Source organism: Notolepis coatsorum (assembly GCF_963971535.1).
Source record: "Notolepis coatsorum genome assembly, chromosome: 7".
Taxonomy (NCBI): domain Eukaryota; kingdom Metazoa; phylum Chordata; class Actinopteri; order Aulopiformes; family Paralepididae; genus Notolepis; species Notolepis coatsorum.
Window position 1 is genome coordinate 126,623,754 of NC_140171.1, and position 23,847 is coordinate 126,647,600.

A 23,847-nucleotide genomic window follows, 5' to 3' on the forward strand; every position below is an offset into this window, starting at 1 on the left:
TGTACTTGTGCTGTATAATAACAATACATTTGAATCTAATGTCATTTTGAGATCAGTTGCAAATCGCTTCCGCGCTACCTTTTGAATGGATCAGCATGGCAATGCCGAACCTCTGCTGTTAGCCGTTTTCACTGGTCTTCACAGGTTAGAATATGACACGCCCACTGATGATGTCATGGTTCGCAAGGAAAACCCAAAACATTTTCGGTTCCAGCTGAGAACCGACTTTTCAGGTTCAGAACCAATTATTTTCGGTCTGAACGCGCTGTCCGGTTCAAGATTAGGTTTGGGAACCGGAACCAGCACGGAGCCCTGCCGGTGTGAAAGGGCTATGTGTGAGCTGCAGTGGTATCTCTGCCAGTGTAATTCCCAATCCTACCAATGGATGATGCTGTAGACGAGACTTAAGTATTTTTTTTTTATCTACTTTTTTTCTCCCATTTTCTATTTTTCTCCCATCCCAATTTCGTATCATCCAATTCTACCCTCCCCTGTCTCGAACGCTGTTAGGCCATGCCTCCCACAAGCCGGCTGCAATGTGGACTAAGCCTTACATCACGTGTCCCCTCCGGTACTCGAGGAAGCAGCAGTCGCATCTTTTCACCTGCACAGCGCGATCTCTCAGCGTCGGGGGTCTGCGTTTGGAGGGCACGCCGCCCCCGTCGCTTCCTGATTCTGCTGCGCAGGCGCACCAACCGACCTGTAGGAGTCGCTGTCCACAACGTCCGATCCCCACCCATCAGCTTCCCACCCATAATACTGCCAATTGTATTAGTATGAACGACCAGCCAAGCTGATAGCAATGCGGAGAGCTGGGCTCGAACCCAGCGTCTCCTGCATTGGTGGTGAGCGCCTTGCCCACTGCACCACCTAGCCGCCCTACGAGACTTAAGTCTTCATGGAATCATTATATATCCATAATAAATTGTACAAATAACATTCTGTTAAATATATTTGTAAGATCAAAACTATCTTCAAAGTAAAAAGAAAGCAAGCCAAGTTGGACATAAAAAATAGTATGTATATCATATACTATCTGTTTTTATCTACATATTTGCTACACATGTTGTGATTTACTCCATATGCTACCCTGCCGAAGTATATGATCCATTTCCTCCTCATGCATAAATCTGTCAATATCTGTAGATAATGTGTTGATACATGTTGATTATAGCAGAATGTGAATAGACATGACACATTTGCTTTTGATGCACAAAATCATGCCCATATGTAGAGATCTGCATTACAAAATGTGAAAAGAATTGCAAGAATCTACTTGTTCCTGTGTTTTTATTTAGTAAATCTTTCATCCCCATGTTCATATTCATATATTCATATATTTCCATTCTATCACTAGTGTATTGCTGCTAATGATGATATAAATGTCCCTCAGAGCTAATGAAGTTATTTTCTTTTCTTATTATAGAGGGGAAAATACATTGAGGATAAAAAAAAGAAAATAATCAGAATGATGGAGAACAGACAGTAGGCAGCAGGAATAAAACATCTGCTTCTGATCATTGTCTTATGCTGACCTGTTTATAGACCACGCAACACTTCCGGTATTCTGAAATCATGATCCAATATACATTATAGCTTGATAAACCTAGATCTCCGATATCAATCCAGAGACTCTGTGGGCAATCTGCACATGCGGAGTTCGGGAGTAGGTGCGGACAATTTACTATAGCTCAGCCGAGAAAGTGCAGATCGACTTGGGACCGGTCTCTCCGTATTCAGAAGACTCGGGCCACGGCATATAAAAGTATTGTATCATGTCTCCAGCACCCCCACAGCTGTAGCTCCAACCACTTAATGTCAAAGCTCTCATCTACATTCATTCATTTTCTCCCCCGTTTCTCTCCCATGAGCTCAATGTAACGCGGAAGAGTAGTGGTCTATAGCCTTCTCCATGTCGAGGCTATATGCTGCCCTAAGTAGCCCCCACCAAATCTCTCCTATCCTCACAAACCTTCCCACAGTTCCCTGCTCCATCACACTCTCATAACCTCCCACAGTGCATCCCTCAGAGGCTGTTAAACCCTCCCACCTTACCCTACTAGAACCCCCCAGTTATTTTTCTCTATGGTTCTCATCTTATTATTTTTTTTATGTTCTGGCAACATATTTTGACAAAATATGCCTTGTTTTATATATGTGTATTGATAACATAGTGCTGTAATTACATTTTCTAATAAATATGCATGATCAAGTTCAACAACGTGTGCTTTTATTTTGATATTCCTTAATTCCACGTTGAAATGACGCGATACATTAAGTGTGGGGTCGCCAAAAAAAATCCTAAATAAAAGGGGGTTGTGGTATAAAATAGTTTTAGAACCCCTGCCCTAGGCAATGGCACAAACAGCCTAGGCGACCCCAGACCTCCTGGGCAAGAGATCATATTGATCCACTCTGGGTATCATCATTAGATGATAAATTCATCCATCTTTCCCGATCAGATTGGACCGTGTTAAGAGTATTAGTAATTTCTTTTTAAATATTTTGCAATTGAAGATACAATACTCATACCTAAATATATTAAATGTCTTACCACCAGAATGTTAATGCATAGACTGTCTCTGGTTAAGTATTTGCATACAGCGGTAGCTAGTGCATTAGACAGGATCTTTATCCTTTTTAACGACAATGACATTAGAGCAGTATTATCTCTACCAAAGGATTGATTGATTGATTGATTGATTGAACATTTTATTAACAGATTGCAGAATGGGTACAATACAGTACGGCTCAATACACACAATTGTTAAGGGGATGCAGACCAGAGAAAGACTTTCGTCTTGTTTACATCAGGGTCCCCCATTTTCAATTCATAACATTTATGACATACATGACATACTAAGATATACAGTACTGTTACATCCAGACATTTATGACATACAAATATACAGTACTGTTTATTTACAGACAGAGTTTCTAAAAGAGAATGTTATACATTTGAGGGGGAGGAGCATTGAATAGCTGTAGTAATCCTATTTAAACAGGAGGGCCTAAAAGGGTTAGAACATTTTAAATACAAATCAAATTTACTTTTTTCAGTGTGATTTGCCCTTGTTCATCTCCTAAAGTGAAAGCTCATCAATAGAAATAGTGTAGTAGAATCATCTGGTAATAAAGATTTACATTTAATTAATTAAAATACATTCAAACTGTCATTGATGCAGTATTGTCTGTAGTGTGTATTTGTTTGTTTATATTACTGAAAATCTTAGTACTTATAAGCTTAGGGTCAGTTACCCCAGTCCCTACTATAGTGGGTATGTTTGCTAAATTATTTAATCTCTCAATTTATTGGCCAAGAAACGGCTAGGACGATCACCAAAGCAATATTGGTCTTATTCTCTGAACAGCAAATTCACTTCTCTGAGGGACCAGCTTAGTTCTATTGTTTACTTTAGCTATGGACTTTAGCTAACTGATCATAATGATTTATTAGATAATATAATCTCCAATTAACTGAAAGCTGGAATCATCCACAGAGGATTGATTCATCTCAATTAATTCTGCCATTTCCAAATCAAAGTGCTCACAAAACTCAGAACTAAAGTTAGATTGAAACATAATTTACTGGCTATCTCTGGTATATCTGTAAAAACCAATAGATTAGAATTTAAATTAAATGTATTGTCATTGCACAAGTACAGAGTAGCAGTAAAGTGCATGGCAGTATACAGTATATATGAGGAAGCTATGGAGTAAATATGCTAAGCTAATGTATGTACAGTATTATCATATACAGTGATACAAATACACTGGTAATAAACCATGCTAGGGAGTGGTAATAACGGTAGGTATGGATATAAATACAGATATAGATGAATGAATATACAGTGGATATATATATAATACATCCATAGATTAATATATACAGTGTTATTGTACATTGCTATCATACAGTGTTATATGGATAGACTATAGATTGGATATAGTGATATGCTGTTCCTGAGCCTGCTTGTCCTGGAACTGAGATTCTTATAGCGTCTCCCAGGGGGAGTAGGCCAAACAGTCTGTGGTTGGGATGAGAGGTGTCCTTGATGATACAGTGTGCCTTCCTTGTACTGGACAGTCTCAGTTGCAGGGAGTGATGTACCGGTGATGAGTTGGGGCAGTTTTTGACACCCTCTGCAGTGCTTTCCGGTCCAAGGCAGGGAAGTTGCCATATCGTATTGTGCAGTTAGTTAGTAAGTTTGCCTTCTATGGTGTAATGGCAGAAGTACACAGGTGGGCTTTCCTCAGTCTTCTCAGGAAGAAGAGACGTTGGTGAGCTTTCTTGACCAGAGTCGAGATGTTGAGGGTCCAAGAAAAGTCCTCAGAGATGTGGACACCCAGGAATTTGGATATGGAGACACACTCAACCTCCATGATGATCTCCTTGGTTTTCTTTGTCAAGTGTTGAGTGAACATTAAATACTTTAAAGGTCCCCCATCTTATAAATGGCATTTTCCAGTGGTTTGCATTGTTTTCTAGCAATGTGGGGTTGTACCACCTAGGGGTCCGCAAGGACGACTTCAAGCTGGAAATGGTAACAACAGATGAGGTACTCAATAAACTGAGCGCCCTCCAACCTAACAAGGCCACTGGCCACGACAACATCCCTTCCAAATTCCTCAGAGACTCAGCAGCCGCCATCACCCCAATCATCACACACATAATAAACCTCTCCATAAAACAGGGACACGTCCCCAAGGACTTCAAAATTGCGAGGGTGACCCCTCTGCACAAAAAGGGCAGCAAATTAGACCCAGGCAACTACCGCCCTGTTTCTATTCTCACCTCCATCTCGAAAGTCATGGAAAAAATAGTCTACGAACAGGTCGAAAAGTACCTAGCGGAAAAAAATCTAATCTACGAATTCCAATCTGGCTTCAGAACATCCCACTCCACTGACACATGCCTTCTCTATTTGAATGACCACATCAAACAAGAGGTGGACGCAGGCAAATACTGCGGCATGGTCATGCTGGACCTACAAAAGGCCTTTGACACGGTCAATCACTCCATTCTGATTGACAAGCTAAAAGCAATTGGTTTTGATAGTCTATCAGTGAGCTGGATGCAATCCTACCTTGAGGGGAGGGAACAGATGGTGGAGGTAAACGGTACCCTATCCCCCCCCCTCACAGTGAGCTGTGGTGTTCCACAAGGAAGCATACTAGGACCGCTACTGTTCCTAATTTATGCAAATGACATGTCGTCAGCTTGTGACTGCAACTTGTTCCTGTTTGCGGACGACTCAGCCCTGCTGGTCTCTGACAAGAACAAGTTACAGGTTGAAAAAACCCTCAGCTCGGAACTAGGCAGAATCTGCATATGGCTCGCTGATAACAAACTATCATTACACATGGGCAAAACAGAGTCCATTCTCTTCGGTTCAAATAACAAACTCAGCAAGACCGACGGCTTCTCAGTTACAGTGGGTGACAATATTGTCACAAGGAAAGATGAAATTACCTACCTGGGTTCCATCCTAGAGGCTAATCTCTCCTGTGACAAAATGGCATCCAATGTAATAAAAAAAGTCAACCAACGAACTCGATTCTTGTACCGGATCTCCTCTCTGGTAAACAAGAATACCCTGAAGACTCTGGCAGGAGCACTCATTCAGGGGTACTACGACTATGCTTGCACCTCATGGTACCAAAGCACCTCAAAGGCGCTAAAAACAAAATTACAAACATCTCAAAACAAACTGGTCAGACTACTGCTTGACCTTACTCCTAGAACCCACCTCACCCCTGCCCACTTTGACAACCTAGGATGGCTTAGAGTAGACGACAGAGTACAGCAACTTGCAATGGGCCTGGTCTACAAGATACACTACACGACCAAGGTACCCATGTACATGTCAAAATACTTCCCAAAGGTCAGTGAATACCACGATCACAACACCAGAGGGAGCTCCACAAATCATGTTAAACCCAGATTCGGCTCAAATAAGGGACTAAACACGTTTCGCAATTATGCCACATCAATGTGGAACGCCCTACCCAAAGCTGTAAAGGAATGTGGATCACTACCCACTTTCAAAACCTCTCTCAAGGGACACCTACGGGAGACTGCAATTCAACACTGGCCCCTGTAAATATCCGAACCCAACCCCCTCCAATGTACAGTAATTTACCTAGTATGGTTTTGTCAATAGTCCAATGTACAATTTTGTTTGTTTGTACAGTGTCTCCCCCCCCCCCCTCAATGTACAGTTTTGCTTGTATATACAGTGTGCCCCCTCCCCCAACCACCTCCAATGTAGATTACCCAGTATGGTTGTCAATATCCCAGTGTACCCAACCCCCCCCACCCAACCTCCTCCAATGTACAGTTTCTACGTCAAATGTATATACTCCCTTTTCCTGACTCCTTCTGTATCACAAACAGTACTGTATTTGCAAATCTGGTATGTCATAAATGTATAGATGTAGCAGTACTGACTATCTGTATGTCATGTATGTCATATATGTCCTGATGAATTGAAAATGGGGGACCCTGATGTAAACAAGACGAAAGTCTTTCTCTGGTCTGCATCCCCTTAACAATTGTGTGTATTGAGCTGTACTGTATTGTACCCATTCTGCAATCTGTTAATAAAGTCTTCAATCAATCAATCAATCAACCAACACTGACTAGGTGTGAAATTCTCATCCAGGCGCATTCCTCCAGTTCAGCTGAGACAAGATCCTCCCCCACTAAACCAAGCCATTCTGAATTTAGCGGATCTGTGACGTGTAAGAATTCGGATCTGCGTAACCTCAGCTCTTTCTGTGGTTGTAGCCACCGCCCACAATCAACAATTCGAGGAAGTTAGCAATCTCTCCTCAGCTCTCTCCCCCTGCTTTTTACACACACACTCGTCTCTCTGTCTGTCTCTCTCTCCCCCAAAGGTATCTGCCAGTGCAGGTGGGTGACTGTCACTCAAAGCGCATTGCGAGTATGGGCGGAGCCCAGCCAAAAACAGCTTGGATTTTGTAAGGGGAGAAAGTGGTGCACCAAAGTACTTTTGTAAAAATACAAAACAATGAATTTTATTGAAAAGAACCTTACAGATGTGTTCCAGACTCACAGGAATAGTGTCAAATTGCCCAAATAGTGAAATAAATAGCAAAATAGTTCCCCTTTAAATATTGTTTTAAAGGGGTTATGCACTGCTATTCCTAGCACTATTTGGGCAACTTTACACACTTCCTGTGAGTCTATGTAACACATCTGTAATTTTTATTCCAAAAATAATCATTGTTTTATATTTCTAATCTTGTACTCAAAACCAGCATTTTTCAGCCTCATGAAAGCAGGCTATTATTGGCTTGGCTCCACCCATTCTGGCAGAATGCTTTGAGTGACAGCCACCCACCAAATAGCTCCGCCCATCTCCCCGTCAGAGATTAGGTTTCAGGTTACATACAAATATGGTATGTCATAAATATAGAGATGTAGCAGTACTGTCTATCTATATATATATAAAATGTTACCATGAATTGAAATTGGGGGACCCTGATGTAAACAAGACGAAAGTCTTTCTCTGGTCTCCATCATAGCAGTACTGAGCAGTACTGTAGCAATACAAATATGGTATGTCATAAATATAGAGATGTAGCAGTACTGTATCTATATATATGTTACCACTATTTGTAAAAGCCACAACCACGTTACCATATTTGTAATAATGTAAATCATTGTGTCGTTGTACATATTGTGTATACACCGTTAGAAGCTAACATAGCTTAGCTTGGTAGCTATTGTGCTAACAACATATCCCGACGTCCGGCTCGCTGGCCGGCATGCACGCCCGACACAAAATGGTTATCTCCTCTCTGTACACCCCCGTCCCCACGGGTACCCTGCCGGGGAGCCCATGGACGCGACAACGGCGGCAGCCGTAGGGTGCTCGAGCCCGCCGTAACGCTAGTGGTACACAATAGCTATGAGCTAACTAACGCTACGGCCGCCGCTGTTGTCGCGTCCACAAGCTCCCCGGCAGGACACCCGCGAGAAGGGGGGCACACAAGGAGGAGAGAACCACCCCAAATCGAGCACTCATGCCGGCCGACAAGCCGGACACCGCGGTTGTTGTTAGCACAATAGTAGCCCACTGTGATGCACCGAGTGGGCCACCATTGATCAACATGCAGCGATGTGTAGCTTGCATGATGCGTGTGCAGTGCTTTGCCACACAGGTCTGAGAAGAGGACCTGCACATGATAGCAACCGGGAGCGTCGCGGAGCATTCAGCCTGCTGACTACCTAGATCCACTTCAACCAGCCGAGCGTCGGGAGCTCCAGCAGCTTGTCGATGTGCTAATAGCCTGGAGCCAGCTACCGTTAGCTTGCAGAGGCTATTAGCACACCGACAAGCTGTGTAGCCAGCAGGCTGAATGCTCCGCGACGCTGGTTGAAGTGGATATAGGTAGCCAGCAGGCTGAATGCTCAACGACGCTCCCGGTTGCTAACGCCGGCCCCGGCTGGTGCTAAGTAGCTAGCGATCGCTCCCGAGTCCCGAGAGCTAACGCCGGTCTGTCTGTCGAAGACCGAGGGAACCGCATCAGGCTTCAGCTGATTAGTGATCTTCTGGACAAACCTTCCACCCTGCAGGTAGCAAGAATGGAGGCGGGCATTACTAAAACCACAGAGCCAATCACATCACCGTGCGCTATAAACAGCGCCCTGTGACGTGCACCAGGTCGTCAAATCAACATGACCTGATTTACTAGAGGCAAAGAGGGGATGGGCTGTAGCTGAGGAATTCGCCAATATAGTATTTAGGCCCAAAAACACATTGATACGAACTCCTATTACTATAATACAATGCTAGAGACTGAAAAATGACATTTATAATGCATAGCACCTTTAACAAAGAGCCACTCTGAGCGGGGTTGATGATGCGCAATCCAAAAACCAAAGTCTGTTGTTTCCATTTAACAAGGGAATTTATTCACAAATCATTAAAGAAAGAATTTGGCCCACGTTGCCTTATAAAACAATTAAAGTAAACATGATTTGAGTCTATATTTACGGTAGAAATACTGTGTCCGCTCCCCAGTCTCCAACCAGGTATATCCTATTAATTTCGGCCTTTCCCAGGTGAGAGCAGTTCCCCTAATAAGGATCCTACCTGGCTCTGTAATAGCAGGGCTGACCCAAAGAGGGAGCCCTAGCTCATCTCTCGGCAATCATAACTCATATTTATCCATAGCATAATATTGTCTGATTTGCATAACTTATATAAACCAATACATTATTTCTTTCCAATCAAGTATTTCAAGTATATATATTTTGAGGTTATTTGTGTCCCTACCAGTGTTGTAGTACTCGAGTCCGAGTCCTGGACTGATTTTCAGGACTCGTGACTCGGACTTGGACTCGAGCATCGACTGCATTCAGACTCTGAAGGTGGAGACGAGGACTTTGACTTGTTAATTGATAAATAGTTATTTTCTTTTGTAATGAACCCTAATCATTTGGCATAAGATATTGATGGCTAGTGTATTTGTTTGGCTACTGTGTCACAAAGTAAATAAATGGTGAACGCTGTGTCATTTATGTTTAATGTAGACCTTTTTTTATTTGTATGTCAGCTCTTTGACTGCCAGAGTGGAGTGGACTCAACCTTGATGACTTGGACTCGGACTCTGACTAGGGTAATGGGGACTCGACTCAGGCTCTTCTTTGGTGACTCGTACTCGAACACTCGGGATTTAGTGACTCGACTACAACACTGGTCCCTACAATAATTGTTTTATTTGAACTGAAATCTCTAAGCAAGGTCAGTTAACCCAAATATGGCCACATTTTGCTACGATTTGTAACAAACAATAATGAATAAAACGTACCCTTAAGTTTCTTACAAATTAATGCTTTATTTATACTTTTATAGAGCTGATTATCGTTAAAATCTTAAATTGTAACATGTTCAACTTTTGTCAACAGACTAGCTAATAACTAATGGTAACACAATACATGAACGTTATCAAACTAATGTTAGCCAATCTTTGCTAGCTTTACTTACGTGGGAGTGAAAGGGTTAACCTTCTGTGTTGTCGCAGTGAAAGGGTTAAAAATGAGTCCAAAGCCTGATATAAAAAAAAACATTGAAAAATACTAAGGTTTTCTGAAAGGCACATTTTTTTTAAAGAAGACATTAAATGAGGCCTTGCCGTAAAACAGTTTGCTTTGGACATATTTTTTTGTGGTGGCTCATTCATCGTTAGCTATAGAATAGTAAAGTAAAGTTGTTTGCCCGTAACAGGTCTCTCCAAACACACAAATCACACACCAGTGACGCACACATTTTATATTTGCATAGAATGTACACAAACTATTTGCATTTAATGATCGATTTTTTTTTAAAGTTCACCAATATTAAAAGTAGTTTCCAAAGGCAATACAGATGATTTATGGACTCGCGCATGTGCGTATCTTGGTACAACAGGTCCACAGCACTACCTACATTTTGATCATTCTAATGAACGAATACAATGAGAAAATCTGTGAATGCCACAAAACTGCTCATATGCATGATTTATATGTATGCACAGTTCTCGCATGAGGCCCATTGCATTTGTTTCTTTTTTATATATACCCAAAGGAGCTTTATTCTATTATAATATTCTGTAGTTTGTCACTTTGCCAATAGTGCTCAATAAATGACAGATTGACCTATGGACTAACTACACATAACTAGTCATTTGCAGCCTTCCGATTTAAAACCTTACCTGATTTCACATTTCAACGTCAGACCACCAGTTGAAACACATTGCATCCAAGCCTAATAACAGTGTGCTTTCCTAAAATAAACATTGATTGATTGATTGTGCTTACCTCCTAATCCCCAAACCCTGTGGCTGTGACTGACTGACCAACAGTGAATGTGCTCCGGTCAGCAGGATGGGGTGGGTCGGAGCACTAAAGCCTACCTCACCATTGTGCCATCCGCCACACAGAAACCAGGGCCTCCCATGTAAGACCCAGGGCCAGCACAGGGCTGCAGAGAGAGGACACCGCTTCTGTGTTTACGGTTATAAAAACATATTTGTGGTTGGACTTTGGTTGGCCCTGTTAGGTGTTGTGATCTGTTGCGATTGATGACAACCCAAGAAGAGCCCGTTCCATTTGATACCATGACGACCACTGTTCAAGAGGTGAGTATTTATCCAGGTTCCATGACTGTTTTCCCTTAAGTGTTGGTTTTATTCTAGCTTTGATTTTGATTTGCACTACAGGTGTCTCAGGCAAGCACAAGGTCCCGACAGGAAGAGGAGGAAAGACTGATCCTTACAGCCTGGCACAGTATGGTGGGTACTGTATGGTGGGAAAAACTTCTCTCTTGAAAATACTTAAAGGAACACGCCAACATTTTGGGAAATGAGCTTACCGTCTTCTCCAGAGAGAGACGAGAAGATATATACCAGTTTCCTCTCTGCGTTCAGTAAAAAGCTATAGCACAATGAATGGAAGCGGACAGTGACGGGGGTAGCCTTCGGGAGAGGTGTTAGTTGGACAATGCCTAGGCTACCCGTCACTGTCCGCTTCCATTCATTGTGCTAAGCTAGGCTAACGTGCAGCCAGATGGCTTTCTACTGAACGCACAGAGAGGAAACTGGTATCTTCTCGTCTCTCTCTGGAGAAGACAATAAGCTAATTTCCCAAAATGTTAGCGTGTACTTTTAAATTCCTACAAACCTTCAAGCCACATTGCCGGTTGCACTGCATAATAATAATAATAATAACTTCGTTTTATATAGCACCTTTCATAAGACCCAAGGTCGCTTTACATAAGGGGGGGGGGGGGGGAGATGACAAATTAACAAACATAGTGGACAGACACAACATATACATATACAGTGAGAAATTAGGGGTTAAAGGCCAAGTTGAAAAGGTGGGTTTTGAGCAGTTTTTTAAATGAGTCCAGAGTTGGGGCGGTGCGGAGTTCTGCGGGGAGGGAGTTCCAGAGGGTGGGAGCTGCCACACTGAAAGCTCTGTCCCCGAACGTCCGCAATCTGGTTCGGGGGATGGAGAGCTGACCAGTGCATGAACTAAGTAACCAAATATCACCAAATTCACAAAACTGAACCGCAATGCAGTTATTGGCTGAGCTTTGAGTGCTAGGCAATCATGGGCTTTTGATGCTACACTAGCAATGAAAGCTCAGCCAATATGAGGTGTACTGCAATATATCTTTTACATGGAGACTTTTGTTTACCTGGTTCTCATGAATCCATCTCCTCTTGTATCTGTTAAGTTTTATAAGGCCATTCTCTTTTAACTGTTCATACATTTATTTTATAACATACCATGTCTCGCTAAGAATAATGTGTTTTTGTTTTGTAATTCAACCAAATAATTTAGTTAATACAGTGAATGGCTGCTTGAATGGTTGAAAAATACATTCTCGGAAGCTAAACATTTAAAATGTTTTAAACCTGTTGATTTGAGGCACTCCAAAGGCTGCATCAATTCAAACGCCGCAAACCTAAGTCATAAACAAGTCAGAAATTAGTGCCAGTTAAGGCCTAGTTGTGATTCACAGGTGGTAATCTGAAACGGCTTGTAAAACTATTTGGACAGTGTCTTCATTGAATAGCCATGATCAATCATTCACCTATATATGAATTTTGTAACATGTAATTCCCCAGTCTGCATACTTTAACCCTTGTCTGAAAACTAAATTGTTACACTCTTACCATTAACTCATTCAGCACCACCGCTTAATCCACGAGATGGCAGTAGTGCGCCACCGCTCTAAGTCAATGGGGGGACTGAGATTTGCGAGTCCTTAAAATATAGCTATGGGTCTAATACACCCGTTGATTATCAGTTAGTTGCATCCAGTCAACATGTACAAAACGGATTGTTTTTTTCATCTGTACATTTCCATTTTATAGCCTTTTGAATATGAGTATAACTTTGGGTGCCTCTGAGTAATTCCAGAGAAAGACGGATAATAGCGTTTTAGTGGAATACACAACACACAATCTTTCGCCTGATTATCATATCTTCCTGAAAGCAACGCTAGATTATCAGTATTATCCTTCCTCGTGCATACATGAAAAGAGCATTGGACCGCGGGGCTTTGCTGCAGCCTCAACACATATCAGATCAACGATCAAATTTATATAGTTTTCTTACCTTGTATCTGATGTAATGCAAAAGAAATAATCCAATTATCTCATCGCCATTTGAAGTACTGGGCGCGGAGGTCTGTGCCACGTTCAACAGCATTGCATATTGAGGGGGGGAGCCTCGCAGATGTATGTATGAATCAGGTCACCTCGCCTGAGTATTTAGACACGCCTGCATGGCTTGGATCGTCCCAGAATAGAAACTAGACCATTCCCAATGGGGTGCAATACCCTTTTGCGAGCTCAGACCCATTCCCAACGATAATATCAGGCTGGATGGATGAAAATGAATGGATATCGCTAATAAGAGAAATAACAACCGAAACCCGACTATACTCGTGATTGGCGCTCAAGCGATGGCAAGTTAACCCGACTATACTCGCGATTGGCGCTGAATGAGTTAAGGGACAAAATGATCCTCTTCAAAAACGCCATAAAAATATTATGTTGAAATAAATATTTTATTCAACTTCAGCCCTGATCATAACCACCATTTTTTTTAACCCTTTAATTATTGTTAAAAAAAACACAAATGTAAATATTTTCAATATATCAAATAATCATATATTTGTATGGCGTTTTTGAAGAGGACAACCACTGCAAAGTTATAAAAGAAAATAAGAATCTAAAAAGGACAATTTTGTCCTTATCAGACACAAGGGTTAAGGTGTGCAGTCACATTGGTCAGTATATATTTTTTATTTTAAGTGGACTACTTTTGATTGCACCTCCTGCAACTGTTCTAGAACAGTGAGGCTGACAGGTGTGTGTCCTGGCGTCCTCTCTTGTAGAGTGTGGCTCTTCAGCAGCACAGTCTGTGTGAGAGCTCCAGAGCGCCAGGCCAGGCTCAGTCCTTCCTTGCCCAACAGAGACAGTCGACGCAGGAGAGAAGAGGTCTCTCCCCCAGGCTGCAGCCCAGATAGAAGGCCTCACTCCCAGGGAAGAGAAGGAAGACTCTGGAGCAGTATGTGACGTGCCCAGACTATGGAAGAAAGCTGCTGATTGAGTGAGATTCATTTAAAATGTTAGGTTATTGTTGTAGAGGCATGCTAGTTATTGTACATTTCTTTGCTTTTGATGCTCCCTGCTGGTCAAAGTTGGTACTGGAATGACTGTTTTGTACATCCCTATTTATTTATTTTTTAAATAAGTTTAGTATTCAAACTTTCTGATGGATTCAAACAGCAAAACGAACCTTGCTATATGATGTAAAACAAATACAATAATAAAAAACATAAATAAAATAAATGTTTTGCCACTGAAAGGACTGAGTATATTTAGAAATGAGTATACTATTTACAGAATATTTTAGCGATCAGGGTGCATAGGTCTCAGTTCAGGGTTGCGACCACCATTTCAGCATAGACTGACTATATTCTACAATACATGCAGTAATAATTGAAGACCTGGAAGCCAGTTCATGGTTTAACAGTGTTTTCTCAACTAGGCCCATCTATCTAGAGCTTTTCTGTAGGCCAACCATACTACCTTGCCAACTACTAATTTATTTAAGGGAATAAACAGTGTCACCTAACTTTCCATTCAGTGGTGTACGTGTATTAGCCCATTGAAACCGAGAATGCAGGCTATATAATGCATTATTAGCAGGCGTTTTAGGTCTAAATGGGTTAGTTCAAGCAGTAAAAAAAAAAAGAAGGTCAATAGAATCAAGAATAGTTCAAATAGTCCAAAGTTCATGGAGTTACATTTCCCATTTAGGAACCTGTGAACTCTGACCCCATGCTAACACTGCGCAGACGCTGAGGACCATTGCAGGACGGCACAGTGAGGAATGCCATCTTGGCTCCACTAACGGGTAGTTTGGGAAGTGAGGGCACGGCTGTGTTTGGGTCGATTATGGGTTGGGAGCTGGAGAGCTCTCGGGTGGAGCGGACAGAGGGGTTAAGGCAGGAGGAGGCGATCAGGAGGGGTGGAGGGAGCAGCAACACGCTTTTCCTCTCGGCTCTCCATCCTTCCTCCCTCTTCTCGTCGTCTGCCCCGCTCTTCTCTCCTTTCTCCTTCCTCTGGTCGGAGGCCGGCTGGCCCCCACTCTCCTCGAACTGGATCTCCAGCAGCGGGGTTCTGGCACTGACCTCTCCTCTGAAACTGCACAGGGTGCTCTGAGTGTCCTGGCCGAGTCCCGAAGGCAGAGACCCACCCGTACCCAGTGTCCCGTCCTCGTCGTCCTCCTCGTCGCTGGTGTGCTGGTCCACGCCGGGGGAGCGGCGGAGCCTCTGCAGCTGGGCCGAGGTGCGCCGGAGAGCCCCTCCCATGAAGCCGGTGGGGGAGGGGGCCACGTTGAGGAGGCGGTTGAACAGAGCCATGTTGGGGTGACGGCCGCCCGACTCCTCCAGGTTCTCGGCGATGTTCTCAAGGGGCTGGAAATGCATCTCCTCCTTGGGAATACTGTTGGGAGTGGAGTGGAGAGGCTGAACACGTCACAGTGCCATGCATACGGTGGATGAAGACGACAAGTCAGTAGGAAGGGTACAACTCTACCAGCTGAGTAACAATGTTCACCAAAGTGTTCAGCACTCAAGAGGTGTACCCTTCCTACTGACCTGTTGTACAAAACTTGTAAGTCGCTTTGGATAAGAGCGTCAGCTAAATGACAATGTAAACGTAATGTAAATGAAAACAAATTTAAAGGGATATCAGGGATAACTGGATTTATCTTCATCTGCAAGAGCCCATGCACAGGTTTGGGAAGTAACAGACCATAATTTGATTACAATTTACAACACAGAATTGAGATTATATATATATAAAAAGTATTAAGTGATTTGTAATTGATTGGATTACAAAATAAATATATATACAGCATACCGTATATATAAAGGGGGGAAATGCTTTGTAATTTTGTGATTATAGACACAAACCATGGCTGTATATAATAACGATTACAATTGTAGTTAATTTAGAATTTGAGGCAAAGTAATCGAAAAGGGAATTGGAAGTAATCCGATTATACTACTGATTTGGTGTAATCCGAGGGATTACCATACTGATTACAATTTCAAGACGGCAAACGGCAGATTCCTTCCCGACCCTACCCATGCAATACTTTACTTGCAACTGGCCATATATTCCTACTCTCCCCAACACTGCCGAGCCCCTGATGGCAAATACCCTGAACAAATACCAAAATCAGGTAAATCGTGTATCAAGTTGCTGTTTTTAGCAACAGCAGCAGGAATGACAACTATACCAACTTGTTCCCCGATTGAATAACGAAGTCTTTAGAAAAGATGGCTAAACTCACGCCATGTCGAAGGTGGATCCCTGAAAGGAGGGCTTGCGGAGGACAAAGAGCGTGGCGGCTGTGTAGGGCGGTCTGGGGTTGGAGTCGTTCCAGTAGCGATCTCTCTCCATCATGGGAAGATCCCCGTACATCTCATCCACCGCCATCATGGACACCTGAGACCAGGTAACGACAGCTGGAACAGATGATGCACTACGAGTACAGAGCCTACCTACCAGTGTTGTAGTCGAGTCACTAAATCTCCAGTCCGAGTCGAATCCCCATAGGGAGGTGTAGTCTGACGTCACTTTAGTTTCCCACGCGGTCCACTCGTATAGGGATTTATCATTGGGAAAATTGATTATTGTAATAATTCTGCCTCATGAACATTGGCAAGCTTTCCATTTTTGCACAAAATTTTTTCCCTTCTATCACTAACATTATTGTTTAAGCATTTTTGGTTGAAATACAATTATATGTAATTATTTTACGATTAATTGTGAATTGTTTCATGTTGAGCTATAGATTGTGGATGAATACACACAGAATTGATTGATTGATTGAAAACTTTTAACAGATTGCAGAATGGGTACAGTACAGTACAGCTCAATACATACAATTGTTAAGGGGATGCAGACCAGAGAAAGACTTTCGTCTTGTTTACATCAGGGTCCCCCATTTTCAATTCATCGTAACATATATGACACACATGACATACAGATAGACAGTACTGCTACATCTATACATTTATGACATACCAGATTTGTAAATACAGTACCGTTTGTGATACGAAAAGAGTCCAGAAAAAAGAGTATATACAATTGACGTAGAAACTGTACATTGGAGGAGGTTGGGTAGGTGGGGGACACTGTACAACTGTACAAGCAAAACTGTACATTGGAATATTGACAAGACCATACTTGGTAATTATTGAAGTGTTTTTGAAAGTGGGTAGTGATTCACATTCCTTTACAGCTTTGGGTAGGGCGTTCCACATTGATGTGGCATAATTGCGAAACGTGTTTAGTCCCTTGTTTGAGCCGAATCTGGGTTTAACATGATTTGTGGAGCTCCCTCTGGTATTGTGATCGTGGTATTCACTGACTTTTGGGAAGTATTTTGACATGTACATGGGTACCTTGGTCGTGTAGTGTATCTTGTAGACCAGGCCCATTGCAAGTTGCTGTACTCTGTTGTCTACTCTAAGCCATCCTAGGTTGTCAAAGTGGGCAGGGGTGAGGTGGGTTCTAGGAGTAAGGTCAAGCAGTAGTCTGACCAGTTTGTTTTGAGATGTTTGTAATTTTGTTTTAAGCACCTTTGAGGTGCTTTGGTACCATGAGGTGCAAGCATAGTCATAGTACCCTTGAATGAGTGCTCCTGCCAGAGTCTTCAGGGTATTCTTGTTTACCAGTGAGGAGATCCGGTACAAGAATCGAGTTCGTTGGTTGACTTTTTTTATTACATTGGATGCCATTTTGTCACAGGAAAGATTTGCCTCTAGGATGGAACCCAGGTAGGTAATATCTTCTTTCCTTGTGACAATATTGTCACCCACTGTAACTGAGAAGCCGTCGGTCTTGCCGAGTTTGTTATTTGAACCGAAGAGAATGGACTCTGTTTTGCCCATGTGTAATGATAGTTTGTTATCAGCGAGCCATATGCAGATTTTGCCTAGTTCTGAGCTGAGGGTTTTTTCAACCTGTAACTTGTTCTTGTCAGAGACCAGCAGGGCTGAGTCGTCCGCAAACAGGAACAAGTTGCAGTCACAAGCTGACGACATGTCATTTGCATAAATTAGGAACAGTAGCGGACCTAGTATGCTTCCTTGTGGAACACCACAGCTTACTGTGAGGGGGGGGATAGGGTACCGTTTACCTCCACCATCTGCTCTCTCCCCTCCAGGTAGGATTGCATCCAGCTCACTGATAGACTATCAAAACCAATTGCTCTTAGCTTGTCAATCAGAATGGTGTGATTGACAGTGTCGAAGGCCTTTTGTAGGTCCAGCATGACCATGCCAATGTTCATGCTTTATTTGTTTTAAACAAGACTATTTAGAAATGTGTTGGAAATACATTGCAATTTCAAGCGAGGTGGACCGGCCGGAAACAACAATGACGTAACTACTAACTTTACACCTCCCTATTACCCTAGTCCGACTCCAAGTCATCAAGGTTGAGTCCACTCCGCACTGACATACAAATAAAAAGGTCTACATTAAACATAAATAACACAGCGGTCACCATTTCAATGGGAGTTTATTTACTTTGTGACACAATAGCCAAACAAATGCACTAGCAGCCATACATATCGTATGCCAAATGATTAGGGCCTATTACAAAAATGTTTTAAAATAAATAACTATCAATTAACAAGTCCGAGTCCTCGTCTGCACCTTCGAGTCCGAATGCAGTCAGTGCTCAAGTCCAAGTCGAGTCACAAGTCCTGAAAATCAGTCCAGGACTCGAGTACTACCACACTGCTACCTACAGTATCTAGCTAATTGCATTTGACCCCAGATTTCACATATTACCCGATCTTTCAGACTGGTCATTTCTACGGGATTCAAATTCCTTTTGGTTAAACATTGAAAAGGAGTGTCTGTGCAAGATAGAAACATGATAGAGATCAACGAAGCAAAGAGGAGAGAAAGCATGAACACTGAGAACCTGGAAGTTCCTGTCGATCAGCCAGTTGGTCTCAAAGTCATCGTCATCTTCTCCAAATGGGTTGATCAACTGCTCCGCTACCTTCAAGACAGGACAACAAAACCACAGGCCAAGAGGAGTCACCGATCATGTACTGATGTATGTACAGTATTATTATGTACAGTGATGGAAGTATAAATACAATACGGGAGTAAGCCATACTCGCCAGTGGCCAGTATTATAAGAGTACTCTTGTTATAAGAGTAGGTATGGGATATATACAGTTAGAGATATAGTATACAGTCAGTGTGTATAAACAGGAATAAATATATACAAATAGGAATATAAACTGGAATATATGCAGATATACCGTAGATAAATATATATAGTATACAGTATTGTACACTATCATACAGTGTTGTATGGGTAGATTATAAGTTGAGGTAGGTAGTTATGAGTATATACTGTATGGTGGTGGGGTCGTCACTGTGGTTACATAGTTCTGTATATACTGTATGGGGGTGGGGCCGTCACTGTGGTTACATAGTTCAGTATATACTGTATGGTAGTGGGGTCGTCACGTGGTACATAGTTCTGTATATACTGTATGGGGGTGGGGTCGTCACGTGGTACATAGTTCTGTATATACTGTATGGGGGTGGGGTCGTCACTGTGGTTACATAGTTCAGTATATACTGTATGGGGGTGGGGTCGTCACTGTGGTTACATAGTTCAGTATATACTGTATGGGGGTGGGGCCGTCACTGTGGTTACATAGTTCTGTATATACTGTATGGGGGTGGGGTCGTCACTGTGGTTACATAGTTCAGTATATACTGTATGGTAGTGGGGTCATCACTGTGGTACATAGTTCAGTATATACTGTATGGTAGTGGGGTCGTCACGTGGTACATAGTTCTGTATATACTGTATGGGGGTGGGGTCGTCACGTGGTACATAGTTCTGTATATACTGTATGGTGGTGGGGCCGTCACTGTGGTTACATAGTTCAGTATATACTGTATGGTAGTGGGGTCATCACTGTGGTACATAGTTCAGTATATACTGTATGGGGGTGGGGTCGTCACTGTGGTACATAGTTCAGTATATACTGTATGGGGGTGGGGTCGTCACTGTGGTACATAGTTCAGTATATACTGTATGGGGGTGGGGTCGTCACTGTGGTACATAGTTCAGTATATACTGTATGGGGGTGGGGTCGTCACGTGGTACATAGTTCAGTATATACTGTATGGTGGTGGGGTCGTCACTGTGGTTACATAGTTCAGTATATACTGTATGGGGGTGGGGTCGTCACTGTGGTACATAGTTCAGTATATACTGTATGGGGGTGGGGTCGTCACTGTGGTACATAGTTCAGTATATACTGTATGGGGGTGGGGTCGTCACGTGGTTACATAGTTCAGTATATACTGTATGGGGGTGGGGTCGTCACGTGGTACATAGTTCAGTATATACTGTATGGGGGTGGGGTCGTCACGTGGTTACATAGTTCAGTATATACTGTATGGGGGTGGGGTCGTCACGTGGTACATAGTTCTGTATATACTGTATGGGGGTGGGGTCGTCACTGTGGTTACATAGTTCAGTATATACTGTATGGGGGTGGGGCCGTCACTGTGGTTACATAGTTCTGTATATACTGTATGGGGGTGGGGTCGTCACTGTGGTACATAGTTCAGTATATACTGTATGGGGGTGGGGTCGTCACTGTGGTTACATAGTTCTGTATATACTGTATGGGGGTGGGGCCGTCACGTGGTACATAGTTCAGTATATACTGTATGGGGGTGGGGTCGTCACTGTGGTTACATAGTTCAGTATATACTGTATGGGGGTGGGGCCGTCACTGTGGTTACATAGTTCTGTATATACTGTATGGGGGTGGGGTCGTCACTGTGGTACATAGTTCTGTATATACTGTATGGGGGTGGGGTCATCACTGTGGTACATAGTTCAGTATATACTGTATGGTGGTGGGGCCGTCACTGTGGTACATAGTTCAGTATATACTGTATGGGGGTGGGGTCGTCACTGTGGTACATAGTTCAGTATATACTGTATGGGGGTGGGGTCGTCACTGTGGTACATAGTTCAGTATATACTGTATGGGGGTGGGGTCGTCACTGTGGTACATAGTTCAGTATATACTGTATGGGGGTGGGGCCGTCACTGTGGTACATAGTTCAGTATATACTGTATGGGGGTGGGGCCGTCACTGTGGTTACATAGTTCAGTATATACTGTATGGGGGTGGGGTCATCACTGTGGTACATAGTTCAGTATATACTGTATGGGGGTGGGGTCATCACTGTGGTACATAGTTCAGTATATACTGTATGGTAGTGGGGTCGTCACTGTGGTACATAGTTCAGTATATACTGTATGGGGGTGGGGTCGTCACTGTGGTACATAGTTCAGTATATACTGTATGGTAGTGGGGTCATCACTGTGGTACATAGTTCAGTATATACTGTATGGTAGTGGGGTCGTCACTGTGGTTACATAGTTCAGTATATACTGTATGGGGGTGGGGTCGTCACTGTGGTTACATAGTTCAGTATATACTGTATGGGGGTGGGGTCGTCACGTGGTACATAGTTCTGTATATACTGTATGGGGGTGGGGTCGTCACTGTGGTTACATAGTTCAGTATATACTGTATGGTAGTGGGGTCGTCACGTGGTACATAGTTCAGTATATACTGTATGGGGGTGGGGTCGTCACGTGGTACATAGTTCAGTATATACTGTATGGTAGTGGGGTCATCACTGTGGTACATAGTTCAGTATATACTGTATGGGGGTGGGGCCGTCACTGTGGTTACATAGTTCTGTATATACTGTATGGGGGTGGGACCGTCACTGTGGTACATAGTTCAGTATATACTGTATGGGGGTGGGGCCGTCACTGTGGTACATAGTTCAGTATATACTGTATGGGGGTGGGGCCGTTACTGTGGTTACATAGTTCTGTATATACTGTATGGGGGTGGGGTCGTCACGTGGTACATAGTTCAGAGAGATGACAGCTTAGGGGAAGAAGCTGTACCTGAGAGGTATGCTGCATGCCTTCCTCAGACACCCATGGGGTCATGAAAAGAAACCCATGATCATATGTATAATAATTTATACATATATATATATCTTTTCTTGTGATATAATGAATATTGGAAGTCTAAAGTCCTCATCAATCAGGTCAAATAGCCTGAAAAGGGTAAATATATAAATGCATTTGAAGTCAAAATTCACCATTCTATGCTTGACCATGTTGGGTGGTCACGACTACATGTTCCTATATTTTTATGGGATCACAAACTAAAGGTTCAGAACCCCTGTTTTAAAGCACAGGTTCCAGCGGATGAATTGTTTACTTAAATTGTGACAACATTGGTTCAGGAGTTCAAACAAAAGAGCATATAATAATATGTAACAGACTGCAGTCCATCTGACCTTTAGCCAGCCAGCATAGAAGAAGAACTGGAGCAGGGTAAAGATGGGGACGTAGAGGTCAAGGTCATGGCCTTGGTAGCCCTGGCTGGGGTCCAAGAACTGGCGACCAATCAAACACACCAGGAAGAAACTGTACACTGCCAGGGTCACAACCTCGGAAGAGATGGAGGGAAAAGGTGGAGAGGGATGGTTGGATGAGGGAACGATGGTTGGATGGATAGATTTTAGTTGGTCTTCGACAGAAACACTTTAGATCCTGTAGCACAAACAACCCATAGCCCTACTACCCACTAGTGACACCACAACCAGGGTAGGAGAGACTAACACTAGGCTTACCTGGGTGTATACCATAACAGACCAGGGTAGGAGAGACTAACACTAGGCTTACCTGGGTGTATACCACAACAGACCAGGGTAGGAGAGACTAACACTGCAGCTTACCTGGGTGTATACCACAACAGACCAGGGTAGGAGAGACTAACACTAGGCTTACCTGGGTGTATACCACAACAGACCAGGGTAGGAGAGACTAACACTAGGCTTACCTGGGTGTATACCACAACAGACCAGGGTAGGAGAGACTAACACTAGGGTTACCTGGGTGTATACCACAACAGACCAGGGTAGGAGAGACTAACACTAGGCTTACCTGGGTGTATACCATAACAGACCAGGGTAGGAGAGACTAACACTAGGCTTACCTGGGTGTATACCATAACAGACCAGGGTAGGAGAGACTAACACTAGGCTTACCTGGGTGTATACCACAACAGACCAGGGTAGGAGAGACTAACACTAGGCTTACCTGGGTGTATACCACAACAGACCAGGGTAGGAGAGACTAACACTAGGCTTACCTGGGTGTATACCATAACAGACCAGGGTAGGAGAGACTAACACTAGGCTTCCCTGGGTGTATACCATAACAGACCAGGGTAGGAGAGACTAACACTGCAGCTTCCCTGGGTGTATACCACAACAGACCAGGGTAGGAGAGACTAACACTAGGCTTACCTGGGTGTATACCACAACAGACCAGGGTAGGAGAGACTAACACTAGGCTTACCTGGGTGTATATACCACAACAGACCTGGGTCCTATTCCCCGTACCTGGTTCAACTAAGTCGATCAAGAGTCCCATTATCCAGATTCAATTAACCCGATGTTTGAAGCCGGGATTTTCCTGTTCCTCGAAGGTGGATTCAGTCTCGTTAACTCGAACCAGACTTGAGACCCAGGATAAGTGCGCGCGGCCGCTTCAGTTGAAAAGCCAGCACGTATAGATAGCAGAGATCCTGATTTTCTAACGGCATTGATTGATTAATTGATTTAAAACTTTATTAACAGATTGCAG

At 43.1% G+C, this 23,847-nt stretch overlaps 1 protein-coding gene across 1 annotated transcript in view; it reads right to left on the bottom strand.

Annotated features, from left to right (window-relative positions):
• Positions 1-14,846: 14,846 nt before the first annotated feature.
• Positions 14,847-23,847, bottom strand: part of best2 (bestrophin 2) — a gene marked incomplete at its 3' end in the record, with an annotated part of 29,035 nt that continues 20,034 nt past the window's right edge. Inside the window, exons 6-9 of the mRNA XM_084318377.1 lie at positions 22,494-22,646; positions 19,042-19,122; positions 16,394-16,548; positions 14,847-15,537 (exon numbers count right to left, since the gene is read on the bottom strand). Of these exons, the coding sequence (XP_084174503.1) occupies positions 14,847-15,537; positions 16,394-16,548; positions 19,042-19,122; positions 22,494-22,646 (1,080 nt within the window). The remainder of the gene's footprint in view (positions 15,538-16,393; positions 16,549-19,041; positions 19,123-22,493; positions 22,647-23,847) is intronic.